The 22844-nt window shown below is 38.3% G+C and overlaps 1 protein-coding gene across 12 annotated transcripts in view; it reads left to right on the top strand.

The window, feature by feature from the left end:
* Window positions 1–22844, top strand: part of FXR1 (FMR1 autosomal homolog 1) — a 57626-nt gene that overhangs the window by 5798 nt on the left and 28984 nt on the right. For all 12 annotated transcript variants that reach the window (XR_005830605.1, XR_005830604.1, XR_005830602.1 and 9 more), the window contains exons 2-9: window positions 6573–6625; window positions 10716–10809; window positions 12095–12166; window positions 14376–14524; window positions 14995–15088; window positions 15983–16099; window positions 16199–16369; window positions 21147–21225. Coding sequence is in view for 5 of the 12 variants with exons in the window: in XM_040612711.1 (XP_040468645.1) it covers window positions 6573–6625; window positions 10716–10809; window positions 12095–12166; window positions 14376–14524; window positions 14995–15088; window positions 15983–16099; window positions 16199–16369; window positions 21147–21225 (829 nt within the window). In the remaining 7 variants the exon portion in view is untranslated. The remainder of the gene's footprint in view (window positions 1–6572; window positions 6626–10715; window positions 10810–12094; window positions 12167–14375; window positions 14525–14994; window positions 15089–15982; window positions 16100–16198; window positions 16370–21146; window positions 21226–22844) is intronic.

Raw genomic sequence — 22844 nt, 5'->3', positions numbered from 1 at the left:
TGCCACCTAGACCCCATTGCCCAGGACCATATCCACATGACTTTTGAATATCTGTGAGGATGGAGACTCCACAACCTCTCCAGACAATCTGTGCTCAGGCACCTTCACAGTAAAAAAAAAAAAAAAAGTTTGCTGTCATTCATACAGAAACTCGCGTGTCACAGTTTGTGCCCATTGCCTCTTCTGCTATTTGTGAAGCTTATCTGTGTAACTTTTGGCAAGAACAAGATGAAAGCTTCTGTTTCATCCAGTATCTCCATCAGCTTGCATATGTGCATTTGTATGCAAATTAGAGCTCTGGTTCTGCACATTATTCATGAGTTCAGGTGTCAGTTTTACATGAAGTGGATTGGGCCTTGCAATAAAATGCAGCCAAGGTACATAAATCTAACACAAGGTAACTTCCTCTACCTGGCTCCTTCAACAGCAGCTGAATAACTCTGAAAGGTCCATTACATTCTTCATTGTGAGGACTTAACATGTGCTGAAAAACTGATTCTGGTGCATTGCATGCATTTGCACTCTTTTTTTTTTTTTTTTGTTCTAGCATAGTAGCTGTTCAGATTATGCAAGGGCATAAAATACATTAAAATGTGAATTAGAATGAAACTCAACCTTTAGTTTATGGATTCTAAAGTGCTTCCTTCTTGTTCTGTTCCTCTTTCAAGGGATGCAGCTGTTTTGGTAACAGGACTAACCAAAGTGCTGGTAGCAGGAGTTGGCATAGGCCCCAGGGTAGAGACTAGCCAGAGTATTACTAAGGGAAAAAAATGATGAAGGATAAGTACATGGCATTTCTCCGCATGTACAGTCTCAAAGCACAGTGAGCAATTATGTGTGAGAAAAGGTTTATGCATCAATAAAAAAATATAATAGCTTTTTAATTTTTCTTAGAATTTTTAATTAGTGGCTTTGAAAACAACTCTGGAGTTCTTCTGAATGGTTTTTAGCTTGATGGCTATTAAAATAGGAAGCTGTCATTAAGAGTGTAGCTTACACATCTGTTTGTACCCAATTACTACACCAGGAAACATGGTAACTGGATATTTTTTTTTCCTAAATAACTCAACTGTCTTAGAGTCAACATTAATTTATTATAGCTAGCCTTAATGGGTGGGAGATTTTGGACATTTTAAAGTTGTTAACTGATGTCTTTAAAGTTGTGTAGACTGGTGAAAGAAGTATCTGTAATCATTACTGCTGTTGACAAGCCATTTGCTTGAACCTTTTAGGCTGTTAAAAGGGAGATGCCACAGGCAGTGATTATTGATCACTGATGTACATCATCAGTGGAGGATGTCTGTCAGAAGTTTTGCCCTTTGGGAATACGTGTATGAAGAAAGCAGTATTAAGTAATATGTCATTTAGACTTAAGTGAATAAGCCTAAATGAGGGGATTTGGTGCTGATGTTCTTGCATAACTGTCATAAGGACCCTTGAATTTACATGTGATAATTATGATCGTGAATGGAAATAAGCAGTAATGTCATAGATCAAACTGGTTGCTAAAATTGATGTAATAGTTCAGGATCTTTCTTACTTGATGCCTGCTTGTAATATTTGTGTTTTGCAGTGAACTACATCTGCTTTCTTTTGTCAATCCCTTGTATATGCAGGTGCAGCTAATCACTTTAATGAATATAATACTTCATGAAGTTCAGTCCTTTTTGTCCAGTGATTTGATTATTTACAAGTTTCCTGTGTTTGCTATGATTCCCGCCTGCCGGGGGTCAGCGTAGGATACATCCATTTATAATATTTCATGTATTGGTTATATGAAGCAGTTGTGTATGAATGTTAGTTAAAAATACTAATGGTTCTTGTTTCTGAAAGGAGTGAAAGGATTCCTAATTAGATACAAGCTTTTTGACCTTTATGTTAGTAATTCAGAAACAGTCCATGGTACCAGATGCCAAAGTATTGACCATTTTAAATTTGCTCAGCAGTGGGTAATGGTCTTAGTATAGTTTTTAGCGTGCAGGTATGTGTCACTCAAAAGCCAGCACAGTGGCTATCCCTGGAAAGAATGCAGGAAAATTAACAGCACCTCGTGTTTAGATGGGACTGTCCTACTTGTGGGTCAGATAAGAAAGCAGAATGAAGAGGGAGCTTGAATTGCACTGTTACACAGATTTTGTGACTTTGCCTGGAACTGGATTTAAAAAAACCACAACTGTGTGTATATATGCAAGCATACAGTTCACTGTAAGGGCACTTCAGTAAGTCTTGATCCGTTTATGTTATCAGCAGATCTTAATCCTAAATCCATGAGCAAAACCCAGGTAAAAGGGAAGGAGAGTGTGTGTGTGTGTGAAGGGATGAAGTCTCAACTGTAGTGATTTTGGTGACAAATGATCTGTTCATAGTTTCCTGTCCTTTTGCTCATACATAAGACTGTGTGGCCCTGTGTTAGATTTTCTGGATCACTGGTCCCAAACCTAGGCAAGAGTCCTAGCTATATTACCCTGCCTTTTACAGGTGCCAGTGGTGGGAGCCTGGCTTCTGCCAAGTGAGTGGCAGGGGCAGGTCTGAGCCAAAGTGCCTGGGGAGCCAGCACGACATTAATAGCCTAGCTTGTAGTACAGTATAGTCTCCCATCTGCCTCATGAGCTGGGCTGCAGCAAGTGGGGCATACATGGGCTTCCAGAGATCCAGCTCACAGCGTAAACCGGATGACTGACACTAATATCTGGACAGTCCAAATTGGAAGTCTGGCAAGATGAAGTCACATCACATTTTCTTTGCTTCCTGCCGCCCACAGTCTTGTATGTGGTATAAAACACACACAAATGTTACATGTAAGCTTTCATGTTGATAATACTACTCGTCGCTGCGTGGTTTTGGTGCCAGTGAATTTATTGATGATGTGTTTGGTGGTCTCTTGTTAGCTCTGCCTCATCACCTCTGTTTCTAATGAGGATACATGGAATAATGTGTAAGGAACATAGAATATTTCGAACTTAAGTATTGGCATTCTCTATCTTAGGCAACACTGCTAAATTAAATTTCAGTAATGGAGTACCTTGTTCATTTGAGCAAAAGTTAATGTGTTGCATCAGTACTTCATTTAGTATAAAATGTTTCTGATCAGACATGACTAGTGCAAGCTTAGAGTACAGATCTATTTATATCGGTTACCTCACTGATAAAGAACTCCTTCAAAACTCCTACTTGAGAACGAGGATGTTTACTCTTCTGTTTAATGTTTATCACACCCTTTCTGAAAAAACCTTGTGAATTTATAGGTTTTAATATTAACTTTAATGTTAGAAAACGTGTTTTATATTGCAAAATACCTTAATACCACAGGTTTTTTGTACAACCTTTTTTTGAAAAACTCTATGGTCTTCCTTTAAAAATTACACTAAATGTCATCCTGACATGCATGAAATCTATTTCTCTTGTTTTTATCTTGGAATTGTAGGTGAAAGCTGATAATGCTTATAGTAAAGCTTGGGGTTGTAGGTAGGAAAGTAGTATGCAGGAATTCTTTTGACGATACTTTTGGCATATTTCTTGGCAGTAAGGGAATTATTTCTCATAAAACGGCATTTAAAACCTATATTGCATTCTGATCATTTCTAGTTGTATTGCAAATGAACCATACAATCTGTAGTACTTCATAGACTGCTGTGCTTCAGTTACGGCAAATGTGACAGCTGTAGAGAAATTTATAATAGTAAGAATTATATTTGGGACTTCTTACTTTTATGTTATTCCTTCACTGTTAGTCTTGTGTTTAGGCAGGCTGTGGTCAGACTTTTCAGGCCTCAGCAGTGTAATTATTTAAATAATTATGTAACTTTAATGCTTTACATATGTCCCATTTGTCACTTGAAGTATATATATACTTGATAAAATACTATATTTGAGTTTGAGTGTTTAAATATATATATAAATATTGTGGAGTGAAAGAGTTTGACAATGTCAAGTGAAAAAGCTGTTCAGGTAATGTCAAGCAAGTTCCTATGTACAAGTCTGCTAGCCATGAGTCTGCATTACAGTCTCATGGGAAGAGCAGTGTGCACACTTTGAAGTGAAAGACTTCCTTGTGTGAAGGAGTTCCTGAAACCCCCATGGTGGTGTAAAATGTACAGACTCTTGGTTGGAATTTGTACTTTCGGTTTTATTAAGAAGTGTGTAATGTTTCCGTTTGTGCAGCTGACGTTTGTGCAGTGTCAGCTGTTAGTCTGCTGTTAGTCATACCTGCATTATTGTTCCACTTCAGTCTTCCCATTCAGCAGGACATTGGCTTGAAAATAAGTTGAATATTAAATGTGTTTGTGCTGTCATGCAGAAAGCCAGACTTTACCTAGTAATGGACTAATTGTCTGAAATCCTGGAAAGTCAGTGCATTGGGGATTCCTTCTTTTCTACTTGTTTTGTCTTATTAATGAAACCTGCAGCTAGTCAGTGGATTCAGGATTTTCTGAACTCTGCAGAGCATTGTTCTGAATGTTTTTCAGGTGTTTTGTGGTGCCTGATTTTGAATCTGAAGTTTTGTTTGTTAATAAAGGAAAGATAACTGAATTCAGATCTGCAGAACAAATTTTCAGTTATTATAGGCAGACCCTAGAAATATATCCATATTCCCCCTCCCCCCCTCATATTGACTACTGGGGGAGCATGTAGTAACATAAGTAAGAGGTAACATTCAGCTATGGAATAAAGCAGCATAATGAGGTGAAGACTAATACTGAATCACAGGCTCTTGGAATGCAAATAAATGGCTGTCCATATAGGGAGTTAAATCCCTTTCTGTAAATACCGCTTTATGTTAAGTTGTCATTCCTCTGAATGATGGACTGCATGGCCTTGGTGCGCAGTCCTGTGACTCGGGCATTTTGTGCCTGGATAGAGTTTAAGTGAATTGTAGTAGAACAAATTTTCTGTGCTTTATGTTATGATATTTCATCCACATGTTGGGGCATATTTAAAGGGGACATTGATAGCATAAATTTGGTAAAAGTTCTGCATTACCTCTGTTGTTAGCTAATGCATACTTGAGGCAGTAAATTTTGTATGTTTTTTGCATCTTCAGACAGACAGAACTTGAGTCTGCCTGTCCAGTTTACCTGTCCAGAAACTTTCTTGAAACAAAAAGGCCCTGATTGTGGGTGTACTTCATTGCCAACTGTTTCAGTTGCTTACCTTTCAAAGAAAGAGATTTGCCTGCCTTTCCTTGCAGTGGCAGGATGGCCTTTGAAAGGGTTTATTTTATTGGGAACACGCTAGGTGGTTCAGTTAGGTTGGCTTCTGTGATTTTCTGGTTACCTGCTTTGTTCAGGGTTACCAGTGTGTGTTCTGCTAGAGCCGGTCTTTTGTGTTGCTGGCAGATGGTTTCAAGTGAAGCTCAGGGAGCGGAAAAGCAGGTTTTGAGGAAATGCCTGCACAGCATTGCCCGAGTAAGAGTTCAGGTAAAAGGAGATGTGTTCGTTTAGGGCCTTTGCAAGCAGCTGTCAGCGTGGGCTCCTTTACTGTCTGTCATTACATTGGGTGATCTCCTGTGTCAAAATTATCTTTCTGTGAGCTGGCACATCGTATGGCTGTGGGCTAGTGGCTCCTTGCACAGTTGATAATGTTCTTCATCCTCCTCAGCTGGCAGTTTCTTAGGTGGATATAATCCATTCAGCAGATTTCTTGGAACTTCTCTTAACATAGCTATGCAACTCTCTCACTCCTTTAAAACCAGGTTCTTCCTTGACCTCTTTTGCTTGGGCAAATACCAAGCTCTAGCAAAAGCAGGAGTACTTGGAAAGATGTTTCTTGTCCCTTTGCTATTTTTTGCCACATGCCTTCCTGCCTTAACCAAGAGGTGTAGGAACTTGTACTTGAGTACAGCTGTATTTATTGGGTGGTTCTTTGTCTTCAGGTCTTTGACATAATCAGTGCCCCCTGAAGAAGCCCTTTGTCTTTCAGACGAAAGAAGGGGAAGTGGGATTTCTCCTTAGTTGTTCCTGAAATCATAATAATGTGATACAAAAAAAATGCGAAATATTGTATTCTCTATTTTCCTGTGAGATCCTACAGGTATTTGGCCTCATACAGCTCCCAATTTGGTACTTGAGAGATGATGCTTTAACTAGCTCTGTGGCAGGCTGTATTGCTAAATTTTACCCAACCTGCAGTCGTACCATTCTGAAGGATGGTTGTTTGGATTTGGTTTCTTCTTGAGAACACCCATTAAGCGAATAATGCTATGCTCAGCTCTTTGACATTGTACTGCAAGTTGTACTAATTGCCCTGGGCCTGGATCTGTCTCCTTTTATTCCTGTAAAGCAGTTGTAGGTACCTGTAGATAAAATAATAAACTCTTGAGTTTTCAGTTGTAAATGTGCTGGTCAGATTTCAGCAGTCGTTTGGAACAATCCCTGTGCACTGTATTTCTTAGAATAGCCAACTAAGAATATCAGCAACCTCATGTGAAGAGTTGGATTGTGTCTTGGAAACTTTCCTACACTGGAACCCTAGATGTGGTGGTCTGCTCTTTGGCTTAGTTTCAGGCTGTCTTGAAATTACTGCCTTGTTTTGATTTTACTTGCATTCTTGTAATAAAAATGTTTTTGTTTTAGGGATTTATCAAAGATGTTCATGAGGACTCACTCACAGTTGTATTTGAAAACAAGTAAGTATTTTATTTTAAAAATAAATCATTTGGGTGTTACGTTGTTATTTTGGTTTTGTGCTGTTGGTATTGTGTGTGTTTGTTTTGATACGAAGAGGAAGTAGCATTAGAAAGGTAATGGTTTTAAAAGTACAGGCTCACTGTTCAGTTCACAGTCTCCATGAACTACCTTCTTGAATTGCTGTATCAGAACTCAGCTCATCAGTTACACAGTCTTTTACACTTTCGGTATCTTTAGCGATGCCCATAGATGTGACAGCCAAATTTAATTAAAATAATTATCAATGACAGAGGCCTGATACTGTTAGACTAAAGCAGAAAAAGATGGAAAATACCACAGTACTTCTGCCTGTTTCGTTCTGGTTGTGAACACTGACCAGTATTGCTCAGATCAGATATACTTCTAAAAAAGCAAAAGTTCTGTATCGTGAGAGTAATTGATATTTTCTCTTTAATTACTAAGAAAGTAAGTATACATACATATCCAGTTTAAAGACCTGTTCTTTTTTTAGTGGAAAAGGAGTTTAAATCTGTAAGCAAACCCGGAGAAAGAATTATCCACGAGGGCCTCTTCATTTAATGTATAAACACAGCAGTGCAACTAGGGGCTTGTAGTGGCAAGTCAAAGATAATCCATGGGATGGTAAAGTATGAATGAATAAGTGTTGTTCAGCGTTCAGACTGATAACACTGTGGATTACCTGGGAGATTCCAGGGCTGATTTAAGATACTCTGGGAGCTACATTTTCTTTCCTGTTCGCTCCCAGTTGCTAGGTGGAGATCCTAAAAATGCGTCCGCTTTTGATGTGAAAATTTTTACTAAACGTTGCCAGCACCAACCTGTGGATTAGTCTTTGACCCTTTCTTCAAAAAAGATTGCTGGGTAATAAAGGCAGTACTAGGGAGTGTGCAAGTGTATGTTTATACACAGCATTTTAGAATCTTGTGGGTGTGTATGCATATACATACATGTGTGTATAGAAGTAAATCTGGAGGGAGTGGGGAAGAAGTAATTCTAGGGTTTACCCTGCAAAGTCCAGTCTTGATTTCTTTCTAACCTGTGTTTTCTAGCCCTTTTATGAAGAGTAGTTAGAATGTCAGGTGGCAAATATAATTTGTACTAACAGTTACTGAGGTGTTCATGGAAGTTGTTACTGTCTTCTGGGTTTTCATACCCCCATCCCAGAACTCAAATAGAAAGAACAAATTGGGTCCTTCATCCTGTCCATGGTCTGTGACAAATCTTTAGTTCTGTATTCAATGTGCATACCTTTTCTTTAAGGTAGGAGGCTCTTTGCCTTCAAAACGTATACTTTCACATCAGAAACCAGGTAAGCTAAAGGAAGTGCCTGTGGTTCACAGCTGGAGTCCTAATTGCTGGCAAACACGTTTCTGGTGTTCGGTGTCCATGTCATCCATTTGTTTTGCAGAAAGTCTGGTGGCAGCAGCCACGTTCCAAAAAGGATAGGCTACAACGTATGTAGAATGTTTTGCTGACTAAATATAGGCCTGATCAGGAAGTGAGTATACAGTTTTAGTCACATTATTCTGTGGTGTAGATCTGACAAACTATTACCCTTTTTACTGAGTTAAATGCATAAGGGCTTTAGTAGAACTGAAGTCAGCAAGGGTGTCCTGTCCTGAATGCATCATTTTGTTGTGGTAGTGATCAGTGCTAGTGAAGTAAACGCATCTACTCTGCTAAAGGCAGTCTGAATTGTCAGTTTGCATTTTCTGCGATTGTTAACAGCTATCGTAAGGTTCCCGAAGTTAGTGGCCTAGCGCAGACTGCTAATGATAATTTTGTGGCCACAGCAATAATTAGTCTCTGGGCAGATAATCCTTGATTCTTTTAAAAGACTTTTTTTTTTTTTTTGGAGGTGAGGAGGCAGAGAGTGAACACAGAAGCCTCAGGAACTGGATGCGTCTTACTGTTTAAGATAGAAAATGAGATCTTGAGGTGCAATGTCATGAGGCTCATTGGAGTTTGAAGCAGCCACGTTGAAAGACAGACTTCTCTGTTAGAAGAAGCAAGCACCTCCCTTTTTTGTAATTTGTGCCAGATATTTGGGATAATCCTTCTGACTGTTAGCTGTCAGTTCTGCCAGATCCTCTTGGCAGGTAATTTGTAGCCAGTCACAAGTCATTTCTTAAAACATCTTGTTTTGTATTTCATCAGTGAGATGCTCCAGTTCTTGACTTTTTGCCATTAAAACTTTGACAACTCCTATTCTGAGAACTGAGCTTTCTGTGCCCTTTCCCACTGTTATTAAAAAAAACACAAAACATCTTGCAGCTGACTAGGTAATTCATTATTGGCCCATCCATTTCTGGGGGATGAGGTTCCTTTAGGTGATTGGAGATGGAACCAAAAATAACCTGCTGCAACTTCAAGCAGATTTTATTGAAGGTACAAGGTCTCTTCAGTCATAGCATGTCATTATGGGCTGTTTATAACTTTCTGTAAGCTCCTGTTTGCTAGATTCTTTATCTACAAGGCGCAGTTGAATAGGGAACTTCAGGCAGCTCATTGAGTTTGCAGTGTTTTTGCTGCCATTGTTCAGTAGTCATTATTACGCTCACGCTTTCTGAACTGAGGTTTTATATACCTCATAATTTAGGAACGCATTTTGTCTTCAGATGCTGTTTGCCTTTGCATCTATGAGAACAGTAACTTTACAAAGGTGGGGATGGGAAGGAAAAACCCAAACCCTGAGTTTAGTGGCAATTATATTGCAGCTAGGGCAATTGAATTGCAATTGATTTTTGTCAACCTCTTTCACTGTTTCTCAGAAATCGAATGAGATTTAAATAATGTCTTATGGCCAAAATACCTTCCAATTTCAACAAAAGCTATCCATAATCTTCATGGGTCTTTCCTTGTTTCTCAAAGTTCCACTATAGTTAAAAGAAAAATAATGTGTATAATAATGGCTGGAGCAAAACTGTGTATGGATACCTGACATCTTTATTAAGTGAGGTACTTCAGCGTAAACTGTCTTTTCAGAGAAAACATAGGAATGTACCCATCTTGTAGAAAGTTAAAGAAGTGCCTTTTGCTCTTAATTAACACTGAGACTTGTTCTGCTAATTTAGGCTGCTCTGTATGAAAGTGAGGAGGAAAAAAAACCACTTGAAGTAATCCTTACTGGTACAAGTTAGTTCTGGATCCTGTCTGTACCTGATGTGAACTTTAAGATGGGCGTAAATGATGGACATGGGAATGATTTGACAGATATTGTCAAAGTCCCTTAGGTGTTCCAAGTTGATAAGTTTTTTGAGAGATGTTTTTTTCCCTGTATTTCAAGCTGTGTAGAGTCTTCGAGTAGGTTTCTGATTAAAAGAGTGAGGAACAGCCAGTGTTGTTCTGTGGCATTCACAGAGTAGAAGGAAGAGGAATTTCAGGAGAATGCAGAGGATGTGAGTTGTCCAGTAGTCCTTGTGAAATACATTTCTGTAAGTGAAATGCTTTGTAGAGCCAGCTGCAGTAAAATAAGTAGCTTTTCTGTACAAGAAGGTAAAATTTTAATTTCGTGTGCCTAGTAATAATTGGTATTGATAGACAGATATAAAGGTGTGTTTTGAACTGAATCTGTTTGCCCGACACTTAGTTGGGAGTGTTAACAAGTTTGTGGGTAGGAATGTGAAGTTTTGTGAACAACCAGAGTCAGATCTTCCTGGAATACTTCAAACATTGATGGTAAGCAGTTGAAATGTTAAGTATGAGGTGAAGAAATGGATGAACCCCATGTTGAACTGCAACGATAAGCTTACATCTATATTAAAGCTTTATGACTCGAGCAGTAGAGATATAAGTACATCATCTTAATAGCATTTTCACTGGGTTTTGTGAAAGCCATTTAGTGAACCCAGTTATGTTACAATTTTTCAGTTAATTTAAAAATTGGTTTATTATTAAGTATCTTCCCAGATACTGTTTTTGTCTTGACAGGATTATTTTCTTCCTTTGCTTATAAGGTTTGGTTTCTAGCAATGAAGAAACAGACTTGATTATATGGGAAGAGTGAGTTTAGTAAGAAAACAACAGGAAAATTCTAGAAATAATGTGGGATGTCTTTTCAACTTTCAGTTGGCAACCGGAGCGCCAGGTACCCTTTAATGAAGTCAGATTACCACCACCCCCTGATATCAAGAAAGAAATTGGTGAAGGAGATGAAGTGGAGGTGAGTTTATCCTAACAAACTGATACGTAACTGATTGTCTGTTCAAGGTGGTGGTCATGATTTGAGGTAGGATACCAAAGTGAAGATTTAAAATGGAGCCTGTCTCTAATAATGGATTTATTAGGCTTTCAGTGAAACTTTAATTTCAGTTTTTTCACAGAACTACCAATGGAACTTCCTCAAAACCTAAAATTCAGAATAGCTTGAGAATGTTTCAGAATTAAAAACAAAACTAGGTAATCTTAATTTTGGATCTGGAATGTAACTGTTAGAAATGTTTTGATGTGAAGAGGTAATAAAGCTCTTCAAAAAACAAGTTTTAACCCAGGTGAAATACTTGGTATAATCTGGTAGGGAATTGTGTGAATTCTATGGTTTTACAGAGAAACAGTGTTAATTAAGAATTATTTATTAAACCTGGAAATTAAAATATGTATGTTCTGCTCCCAGCTCATTGTAGCATATTTAGAAATTTAGTCATTAGTTTAACTTCTGCTTTTTATGCTACTTGTCTTTAAAACCAAAAATTATGAGTTTCTTTTGAATACATTTGTAGTTTTGGGCTAATAATAGAAGAAACAATGTAGTATAAGGTGCTGGATTTTTCTAGGTTGTTCTTATTTGAAATGCGTGCTATTTATTGGCTTGCTTAAGAGGTTAAATGTAAAGGATTATTTTCTGCCTCCTTGTTGTTGCAAAATTTCCTATTTAGTCTGCATGCAAATGACTTTGGCCTGTCAGAAGTGTATAAGGAGTAAACGAAACTTACAGAAGATGAGGAAAGTGAAAGTTCAGGAGTGTTCTGTTCTATATCTGATCTTGCATTAACTTGATAGCGTTTGTTAAATATGGAATATTTAGTCGTATGATGACTTGGTTATTTCAGTAGTCCTAGGTATATAAAGTAAGCCAAGGACAAAACAAAAATCTAAATTGTGGAGTTAATTCTGTGTGAACTTCCAGTGTGAAGACAGCGTTTGAATTTAGTGAGGATTTGCCCCAAATAAGCATTGAACCAAGGTTTTATCTTCCTTCAGAAATTTCTGTTGAATTGTCAGTAATATATGTAAAGGAAATCTGTTCATGGTCCTTGTAGTGCAGAACAATAAAAATCTGTGCAAGAAGCACATACCTAGGTACTTTATACAGTAATAATTTTTGTGTAGAATGTATTCCATTCTAGTGAAAATTAGAAAAGTTGGGATGTTTATTCTTCATTATACATGCAGGCAAGTGAATTATGTCTCTGTGTGCTCTCAGTGTTTCTTTCTACTTTGATTTTCAGGTTTATTCTAGAGCCAATGACCAAGAACCTTGTGGCTGGTGGCTGGCAAAAGTTCGAATGATGAAAGGAGAGGTAAATTATTTTAAAACCTACTGACTTCTTGCTGTTAGGTTAAATACAGTAAAGATGAAAGGTCTTTGTGATGGAAGAACTATGAATAAAGTACTACAAATACAAAAACAGTAAGTTGAGGTGGCTTTGGAATGACCCATGCTGTATGACACAGCTGAGGGTTGTGTTTTTATAGCTGAGCCAGTCAGTTCCATTATTAGTAGTTAATTTTTACCACCAAGTTCAATTCACAAAGTAGGTTTGTTAGAAGTCCTGTTCTTGCGCATGCACATAGTCCTCCAAGCAATTAAGTGGTATGCTTCACTTGTGTTAAAGTCTGTTCAGACTCCATAAATCAAGCATGCTGTAGCTATCGATGTGTGTTGCTCTAGATTTTCCTTTGTGTACATATTTCTACTGAGTGTAGTGGAGAGACGCTGGTTGGTTTGCTTTTACATCTATCAAGTCGGTATTTTACCGTTCACTGTTAAGAGTTGCAGCTGCAAAGTAACTTGTAGATTCAGACACTTAAGTATATAGAGAGTTATGGCAGTGTCTGATGCAGTCTCATTAAAGCTTTATTTTGTGAAATGACAGCAAGAGCATTTAATTTTGTAGTAGGAAAGGTCCTGTGTTTTGATTCTACAGTATTAGATTCCTAGAACTGAAGGAAACTGGGCTGAGAAAAAAATTGTCCGATTTCTGATACAGTTTAAAAACTGTCAACAAAGAGTAACTGATACTGAGTTCTGTTAAGGGCAAGGTGGTGGCAGTTACCGGAGGAAGATTCTGTGTCTTGATCCTTGTGGATGAACAGCTTGTTAAGAAAATGGCAGAAAAGAAGACAAACTGATTTAAATGATAGTTTGTCATTTGGGGCTAATCTGCTTCTCTTACATGTTACAGAAATTTGGAATTTTATTATCAGCTACCTTGCTATGCTGCTGATTTCAAAAAGTCATTAAAAAATTCCTAATTCTGAATTTAAATTCAGAATTAAATTAAATTAAATTTTAAAATCATCAGATGTCTGGTGTCTTCATAGAGCATTGTCAAACTAGTTATTTTACAGAATTGTCCCCCCAAGAGGAAACCTCCACAGTTCAGTTTTTGGCTTCTTTGTACAGTCTGTAACACGATTCCATATGCAAATTGTTTCCTTAAAGTAAATGTGAAATTCACAAACAATGCCTGTGTCTACTGATAGTCAGCTTTGTGATTGTTCTGATAACCAGAAATAGCTTTAATTATAGGAGTTAATTTTTTAAAGTATGTAGTGGTAGTTCTCGTAAATTTAGTTGTCTGTTTAGTATTTATTTTACGTTACTATTACTTAAATGGTTTTGTGATATGTTTAAAAGCAGCTTTATATGATTAGGGTGATCCCTAAGCCAAACATAAAACCTGAACTTGGAACATAGCATGTGGAAAAGTATGTCACAACCTTAGTGATTTACTGTTTCCTGATACTTGATAAATGGCAGGTGTTGACAAAACAGATACCAGTTTTGAGGGAGGAAGAGGAGAAAGTGCTGCTGCATTCCTAATTGCATACAGACGGAAGGGAGGATAGGAGAAGGCTGAATCCCCAACACAAAGCCAGTCTTTGGGGAGATTGTGCACGCAAGCTTCTTTAGACTTGCATCTGTTGGGTAGAAGTGTAGGAGATTATTGGTAGCTGTTAAATCTTCTTAGTTCTCTTGCCTTCTGAAACTGGGGATAGTGTGTATCAAAAAGATTGATTATTGAATTTTTATTTTCCTTTTGATCTTTACATGATTCACAGGTGGTTTGCTGTTGAATCAGTAGTTCTGGTGGTTTGGGTTTTTTTTGACTGTTGCAAAGCAGATATTTCTGTGATGAATGAGGAATGAGTTATGTTTGCTTCTCTATGGTATATTTTTTAGCATTAGAGCTCCAGTAAAAGTTTTGAAATTTGGAAGTTGAACTGGCCTGAAGTAGGTATTTGAAGAGAGATGGGCATGAGAAAAATCTCGTCAAAGATGCTTTTGTGGGGGACTGAAATTACGGTACTCTGACCACTCAGGTATCAGATGGGTACTGAGATATGTCAGAGTTCGTTTGTCTAGAATTGTAGCATTACATCAACTCAGATTTATGTTTTAGTCTGTTTGTATTTCATACTTTCTTGGTGATGCTGGTAATGTTACTATGTCTTTGTTGTTCCTTACTGAAGTAATATAAAAAAATCCAAAAAATTCTTCCATAGTTTTATGTCATTGAATATGCTGCTTGTGATGCCACTTACAATGAAATTGTCACCTATGAACGACTGCGACCTGTGAATCAAAACAAAACTGTCAAAAAGAACACCTTTTTCAAGTGCACAGTGGACGTTCCTGAAGATCTGAGAGATGCGTGAGTAGCTCTGCACACTTTAATTAGGCATTTACTGTATTTGGGCAGGGGGGAATTGGACGGGACAAGACCCACTTAAATTTTAGAGGCCAATTTACAGGTCCATGAAGAACTTTTAAGGGTGGCCTGTGACTGCAGTAGCTGGTTTAGAAACTGCTGACGGGGACACCTGCTGAGCTTGTGGGGTGGGGATAGAAAGGGAGTTCTGAGATGGGAGCTTGAGGTCTGTCTTCAGGCTTGTACAGGTGATGCACTCACAGTGGGCTTCTGGTACTGAGACCTGCCAAGTAACCATGCTGGCATACGGTCCACAGAGAAATAAGCTCTGGAAACACATTATGGAAAATGGGCAATTTTCAGTTTCTGAATAGTCGTCACCATAGACTACTGAAACATTCTTGGTTCTGATCATGATATGACATGTTCTGTTTTGATGAAGCTTGTTGAAATAAGTAATTTTGTTTCCTTAGGTGTGCTAATGAAAATGCACATAAAGATTTCAAAAAAGCTGTGGGAGCATGTCGAATTTTTTATCATGCTGAGACTGCTCAACTAATAATACTGGTAAGTAATTATTTCTATGTAGATGTTTTAGGAATTTTCAATATATTATTTATGGGAAGTATATAACCAGCTGTGTATTTGTATGGAAAGTGGTTTAACTTCTCAAGCTATGGAAATTATGGGAGATTTGATCAAAGTAGATGTGTTTAAATGTAATCTTTGGGTGTAGGCCTTTTGGAGGGGCTACAAGTATTGCACTACATACAGCCTAAATTTAGGAGCAGCTTTCAGTCTCGTCATTTCTGTGATTTTTGTCGTCTACAACCGAGTACAGTTGCACTGCTTTGTGCAGATTGCATAAAGCTAACTCTAGCTTACTGTGCTCTGGATAGTAGATTTTACCCTGCAATTTGTTAAACTGCACTTTGACATACAGCTGGGTTTCCACATGAAGAACTGCACTAGTTCAGCAGAGCCATTAAGGAATTGTTCACTTAGATTCTTCTGTGACTGTTTCCTTTTATTCCTTAGATTTTTTTCCAGCATTAGTTTCTCTTCACAGTTCTGTTTACTTGATACTACCCACTTGAACATCACTTTATACAGAATTGTATTTTCCTTGCTTATGTCCTTAGCTCTGCCATTTTGTGAGTGACAAGTGTGTATATGGTAGAATGATACTCAATTTTTCTGGGGAACATCAAGGGGAAAGAGTTAATGGTGTATATCCAGCAGCAAAACCTTTAGCAGAAAACATGCTGTGAGTGAGAACAGAAAGTTGGTGGTTTGCAGAAGTGGTGCTGAACTTCTTACGCTTTGTTTTGAGGAAGAATAATGTCCATGTAAGTTCTAGAAATTTCAGATCATGTTTATGATTTAGTTTAAGTTGTCGATTTATCCTTCAAAATTGAATTTGCTTAAAAAACAAAACTTCATATTCCTTCACTTCTGCAGTCTGCCAGCGAAGCAACAGTGAAGAGAGTGAACATTCTGAGTGACATGCATTTGCGCAGCATTCGCACCAAACTTATGCTTATGTCAAGAAACGAAGAAGCTACAAAACACTTAGAAGTAAGCCATAGCTTGTCATTCTTGTTGCTTGAAACTGAGTACATAACTGTACGTGCCATTGAGTGCGTGTGTATGATTCTTACTTGGTTTCTTCTTCAGTGCACAAAACAGCTTGCTGCAGCATTTCATGAGGAATTTGTAGTCAGAGAAGATTTAATGGGACTTGCTATAGGAACACATGGCAGTAACATACAACAAGCCAGAAAGGTTCCAGGAGTTACCGCCATTGAACTTGAGGAGGATACTGGTACTTTCAGAATCTATGGAGAGGTAAGGGGAAGCTTTGTATGGACGATGAGCATTTCACTCTGTATCTGCTTTTAGAGTGGCAAGGGCTGTACCCAGAATTAAGAACTGGAAATAGCTGAGTAGTTGTCTGACTGACTGTATGCATGTTCACACTGTAGCAGTTTATTTTACATGTATTTGGAATATGAGACTTTATTGTGGTGGTGTCTTCCATAAGATGTGTTCTGTCCTAATTCTCCATGTGCTGGTGTGCGAATCCTGTAACTGCGCAGTGTGTTTTGGTCAACCTGAGAGAAGTATTTTTTTGCTGCTATTTTACTTGATCACAGATACTGATTTTTTTTATTCCTTCAGACAGTGTATGCTGTTTTTGTTGGTTCTTCTCCCCCCTTTCCAATTCATATGTAGTTTCTTGTGTAGTGTCTGCTGCTCTGACTCAGCCAAATCTGTTGAAGTCTTTGTCTGCGGCTTCTCACTCCTCTTATTTCAGCAGTGTAATGCTGGCTTTGGCAAAATGATACTGGCTTGCTCCAAGTTAATTCCATTTGTGTGACTCTGACCTGATGTGCTTTAAACCTTCCAAGTGCCTTGAAGTGTAGCTGGTCTTTGCACCAAAACGAGGATCCATTCAGGAGGCAGAAGAGTAGCGACAAAGTCGCCGCTGCCAGTAAGGCCCTGTCAGGACATTTCTTGAGGCTTTTTATCGCGTGTTACCAGCTCTACAGATGCCACTAACACCCGAGTGTCTGACACTTGGAAATCCTTGATTGTCTACTGTTTCGGGAATTTTGAGGTCTCTTAATTATGCTCCATGCATGCAGGAGCAGAACCTGGTTATGATCCAGTGGTCAGAGGAAGTTGATACTGCTGAGAGGAAGACAAATTTCTGTATTCTTCAGTATCTCTGAATTTTTGTGACCTTTTTTTTGGGAAACCTTAAACACTACTAGGGTTTCAAGGTGGCAACAGATTGTTTTGATCTAGTACTACCAGTAAATCATATCACACAGTTCATGAAGAAGAATCAGCCAAGTTTGAACGCAGTAGAATGTCTGGTGTATTCCAGTTTCAGTCTCTTTGATGTGAATGATGTGATGCTGAAACTTGTGGAAAGGTTATGACTGTCACCAGCCTCTTACAGTAGTGCATAGCAACGATTATAAATACCAGATGCCCCCTAAATAAAAACACCGTTAGACAGATCCAGCCTTGTCCTTCCTAGAAGAGATAGCTGCTTCTAAAGAAACCAGGCAACCTAAGTACTTCACATGACAATGGCTTCATCATCTGGGTATACTTGTATGCTCTTTCTGCCTCTTTTAAGCTGCAGCTGGCAAGCAGCTTGGGCCTAATGGCTGGGTGCATGGGCTGAGATGTGTGGTAGTAGTGATCCAGTGTCCTTGACATTGTATCAGGGTTTGAGGGTCTCCTGTACCTAATGTTTTGCATAAAATTGAAAGTGTTGCTCAGGGCCAGAATCTTTGAGGGAAGGAACAGGGAGATTAAAATTTAGAGTATTGGAAAGTTTTGGATAGAAGGACAGCAAGATCCTATCTATCCAGGCTTTTTCAGGAGACTGTTACTTGTTTTCTCTTTGGAGAAAACAAGAAAACTATTTTTCCCCTTGGAACTTTGATTAGTCTTCTAGTCAAATGAAACTGAGCTAATATAAGTGTTTTATTGTGTTTTATTTTTGTGGGGAAAAAAAAACCCAATTTGTATCACAATGGCGGAAGCATGTTCCCTGCTGTGACCTGGGAGGGTTTTGTCTTTTTTCTGCATGGGGATAAGGCTTTTCAAATGTGTCCCACAGGTGGTTTTGTTTTTTCTGTTTGGGAAGGTCCAAAAGAGCTACTAGGACTTTGGAGAGGCTTTTGAAACCTTGTCTCCGAAACTGGTGTGAGACTCCTGAGACAGATCTACCGTTTGTGATAGGAGTGCACTCCCAGAGTGTGTAGCCACTAGATCTCTGTTAGTGACTGTTACAAAACATTTTCCCTAAAATCTGCAGCTATACAGTCTTGTTTCACACTCATTTAGAACTCTCCTGCTGCAAAAGTGGTAGGTACAGTGAGTGCTGAATTTGGAAAATTATCCTGCATTTAAGATTTCTCTGAAAGACTGTTGTAACATAGATGTGTTTTGATTGTATGGCATACTGTGTGAAGTAACCAGAGTATGGGAAATTCTCAGTTAGAAAGATAGTAACTGGAATCCTTTAAGGTCTTTAATTCATGTGCACGCTTCTAGAGAAAGAGTGAAATTTTTTTTTTCCTCTTCGGACTTACTGACTGTGAGGAACTGAGAATATATTGTCCAGATCAGCTTTGTGTGCTCTCTCATGTTGAGGTGTGAATGAGTCATACAGGTTGTACTTGCGTAAAGGTTCTGAGTGCTTGTGGCAAAGTGTTGATATGCCTACGGGTGCACTGGAGAGCTCCAGTTCCTGGCAGTTGCTTATTTTTTTCATCCTGACTCCATTTCTGTGAAAGTGGTCACTATTCCTTCATCTTTACTTGGGAAAGAATTGATAAAACATACCTCTAGCACGGGGCATTTTGAACTCTGTAGTTGTCCTATTTGTAGCGTTCACTGAAGGTGAAAAATTGCTAACGTGTGTTGGCATTTGTATCATTTTAGCAGTTGCTTTGCATAACCTCTGCTCCCTGCAACAACTTCCTGGTCATCTGTTTTCCATGCTGGATGGATTGCTTCATTATCTTGAAATCCAGTTTGCCCATGGTTCTCTGGCTGTCATTTTGACCTCTGCCAGAAGTGGAGGTTTATAAATTTTTTGTTCTCCTAGGGCTTCCCTGATATGGTTGAAAGATGCAGGAGCTGGTGGTACCCTTATTTCAAGTGTTGCCTAAAAAGTGACAGATGGAAGGGCTGAGGTGTTCGTGTAAAATGGAGACTATGCTCAAAAGCTGTCATTACTGACTAGATGCTGATAGTCATTCCTTAATTCTCCACTTCTGCTGTTGCTAATTTGAAGCTTTGTTTCTTGTTTCAGCATCTGTATAGCCTCAATTAACTGTCAGTTATTTAACATTAAATGATAAAGCTGTAAGAGAGTATTTGTAGGAGTTCTCCCCACTAACCATTGATGCTGTCCCGTCTTGGAAAACGTTGTAGATGAACTGCGGCCAGAAATCAGCATCCTCGAAGGAGAGTGCCTTGGCTGTAATTTATTTGTAATGAAGAGGTGACACAATTAGGACAGATTCCGTAGTGCAGTACACCAATTTAGCATGGGCTGTGGAGTTCAGGTTGCACTAGAGTAATTTTGCTTGTAGTTGCATGAGAGGGTTTATCTGAAGGTGTTAGTTATTCAGGCATAGTTTCCCGTCAGGCATAAGACAGGAGAGAAACAGAAGTAGAAAAATCGTTGTAGAGAAAAACTGAAAGCTTCCTACTTGTAGCCAGTTCTACACAGGCTTGGTGTGCTGTGTCTGTAGGCTCCTACACCTTCCTGCAGTGCTGTTACTCCTTTGACTCCCCCGTTGCCTTGAGCACTGCCAAGTTCTGCTGCACTGTGCTCTGGATGTAGCCTCCCAGCCTTTCTGCAGCAAGTCACTGTCCTGAAGATGAGAGTTGTGTGGTGGGCAAGCCTTGTCAGCATGCACACACCTGGAGTAGATACTTTTGATACTTTGGTAGTGTTTATTTGTTGAGGTTTAATGTGTATTTGCAAACAGTACTTTGTATTAAGACTTGTATGCAAAAACGGATCTCTCGCAAGAAAGGTTCTGTGACCGATGTTGTTGTTCTCTTGAATATTGAGTAAGAGAACAGAAACCTCACAGAGGGGAGAGTGTCTAATGCCTGTTACATTTAGGCTGTTGTGAAAAATCAGTACACCTGGCATATGGAAAAGGCTGTAAAGCCGGTTGCTGCTTGCAGTGAGCCTGTAAAGCTCCGTGGAGTGGTTGTCCTTCAGCCTTGGAAGTGTCTTTATCAGGTGACATTATCTTTACTGTCAAGAGACAAACCAGTCTAAAATTTATTTTTTCCTTGGCCATTTTTCCATATGTGGTCCTCTGGGTAGTGTAATGGCAGACTACATGTTAAAAAATGACATTAAAAACTGCAAACTAACTTTATATTGCTGACAATACCGACAGTAGCAAGTTTATGTGGAGAAAAACTGGGTGCTTCCACAGCACTTTAGAGGAAAGTGCAGAGGTTAAATGATGGCTTGCCGTTACCTCCTCGTTCACTGTGAAGTCAGGTGAAATGAGGTACATGATCCAAAGTCTGTTTTTAACGTAGGAGGTCTTGTAAGCTCAAGTTCCTATGAATGTTGGTAGGACTTCTGACAGACTTTTTCTTTTCAGTACAGAATCTTTGTGATAAGTTACATTGATTTTTATTATTATTATTATTTTAATAAATGGACTCTAGATTTGAAAGCTGTGTGTTGATTTTGGAGGGAAAGAATAAAATTAGCTGTTTTTTCCTAATTAGTGTCTACCAGAAAATGCTTCAAGATACATCTGTAAGATACTTTGTCTGGGGTTTACTTGTCATAAGTTGCAGATAGTGTTTTATAGTGTCTTGAAATGACATGGAAGAAGTTGTTTTGGTCATTACTGATGCTTTGCTTTGCTGCTGAATTTTGTCTGTGAGCATTGTACTCCATTACTCCTTCAACATTTAGTTCAAAAGTCGATCAATCCTGTCTCTGTCCCTCTGTTTTTGAAAATGTTTCATGTTTGGAAGACTTGCAGCTGTTGTTACAAGGTTTTATTTTTAACTTATTCACAAATAAACTTTTTTTTTTTTAATTCATTTCCAGACTGCTGATGCAGTAAAAAAGGCTAGAAGTTACTTGGAATTTGTGGAGGATTTTATTCAAGTTCCCAGAAATCTTGTTGGTATGTAATACTGCTAAAACTTGAAAACTTGGGGAAAGGGAGCCTAATCAGCCTGACACTGCAAAGAAGATTTAGATGCTAGCACAATATTTGATTTCTCCATTTAAGTAGAAAGTGATTAATCTTTTAAAGCTGTATGTATCAGGGAATTATTAAGAAATTACATGTATTATTGCTGCATGATAACTTTGTCAGTATTTTAACAGTGAAAAAAGTTTGATTACCGACTTTTTTTTTTTTGATTCAACAAACCTAGTTGAACCAAGGAAATCTGCTAAATCTGATGTTTTACAAATTGAGGTTTTGGGGGGCTTTGGGTAGCGTGTGCTAATGTGAATATACCCACATATAATAAGAATTAAGAATCCTTGTACTAGTCACAGTAATGCATTTACCTGAAAATGCTGCTTTTAAATGATTACAATACCAATTTATGTCAAAGGCAGGCATCTTGCCCAGATCACTTACAGTCATTTATGTAAGCATATGTATATTTAGCTACAAGACACCCAAGTTAAGAAGTTTAATGATCATTAATGACTCAAATTGAAGTTACCACACTATGCCCAGGGCACTGCTTTCTGTGCCAAGAGAGGAGAGTGCCATCTACTGAATTGCCAGTTTCAGGTACTGGAGCTTCTCAGGACTGAGGACTTTCCCAAATACTGGCTTACCATTGTCCATAGAAAAACGTTTAATGGTACAGCGAGTGTGGTTTACTTTAGTAGTAGAAAGAGGATTGCTGTGCAAAATGAAATTGTAAGCATACAGAATGATAGCTGTAATGTTTTTCTAAGACAAAAAATACACAGAAAAGACCTGCTGAGCTATTTGAACTGTTGAGGAAAGGAAACCATTTTTAATGCTTTTTGTACTTTACTTTGTATCATGTTTAATATCTGCTGTAAAGAATGTTCCTTATGGAGTACTCTGTCACATGCTTTTGGTTGTTATAGCCTTTTTTCAGAGGCTCTACCTTCCTTTAATCATAATTTTAAAATAAGTGGCACGTATCTGTAGCTGGCTTGAAGAAATGTTTCTGCATAGCTATAGTATAAGGAAGAGCTAAAATTTTTTAATAAGGCAGCAGAGGAGTCACTTTTTTGAGATCTAAACATAAAAGTTCTAGAGAACCTTTTGGTTTTGATCCCATGCCTGATTTCAGTATTTTAAAGGTAATATGGGAAGCATGGGTACTACTCAAGTTTGTTGTAAAGGCAAAGTTAATTTTCAGAAAACAGTGGTGTAGTTTTTAGCTTTGTTTTTTTAAGATGCTCCCAACAAAAGTATATTATATAGGCCTGACAAAATATCAGGAAAGATTGAATGAGGTGGGGGTGCATGTGGAGTCAGGGGGTCCAAGTAATTTTGATACATAGATTTAAAATAGACATTTGCAGAACTTCTGTGCATTTTAGTCTGATTATTTGAATGTTATGTAGTGGTGATCTTCATCGATGCTTGTTATTCTATGCATACATATATATATGTACACAGATGGTTTAATTTGAGAAGTTTTCACCTCTTCTGACACAGTGTGGGGTTTTCTGTGGGGTTTTTTTTGTACCTCTGAAGTAGGAGAAAACTTAGAAGCAAAGTGAATGGTAAAGGAGAGTCAG

Source organism: Falco naumanni, chromosome 13 (assembly GCF_017639655.2).
Source record: "Falco naumanni isolate bFalNau1 chromosome 13, bFalNau1.pat, whole genome shotgun sequence".
Taxonomy (NCBI): Eukaryota; Metazoa; Chordata; class Aves; order Falconiformes; family Falconidae; genus Falco; species Falco naumanni.
The sequence above is the reverse complement of the archived record's forward strand: the minus strand, read 5'-3'. Positions and strand labels throughout refer to the sequence as shown.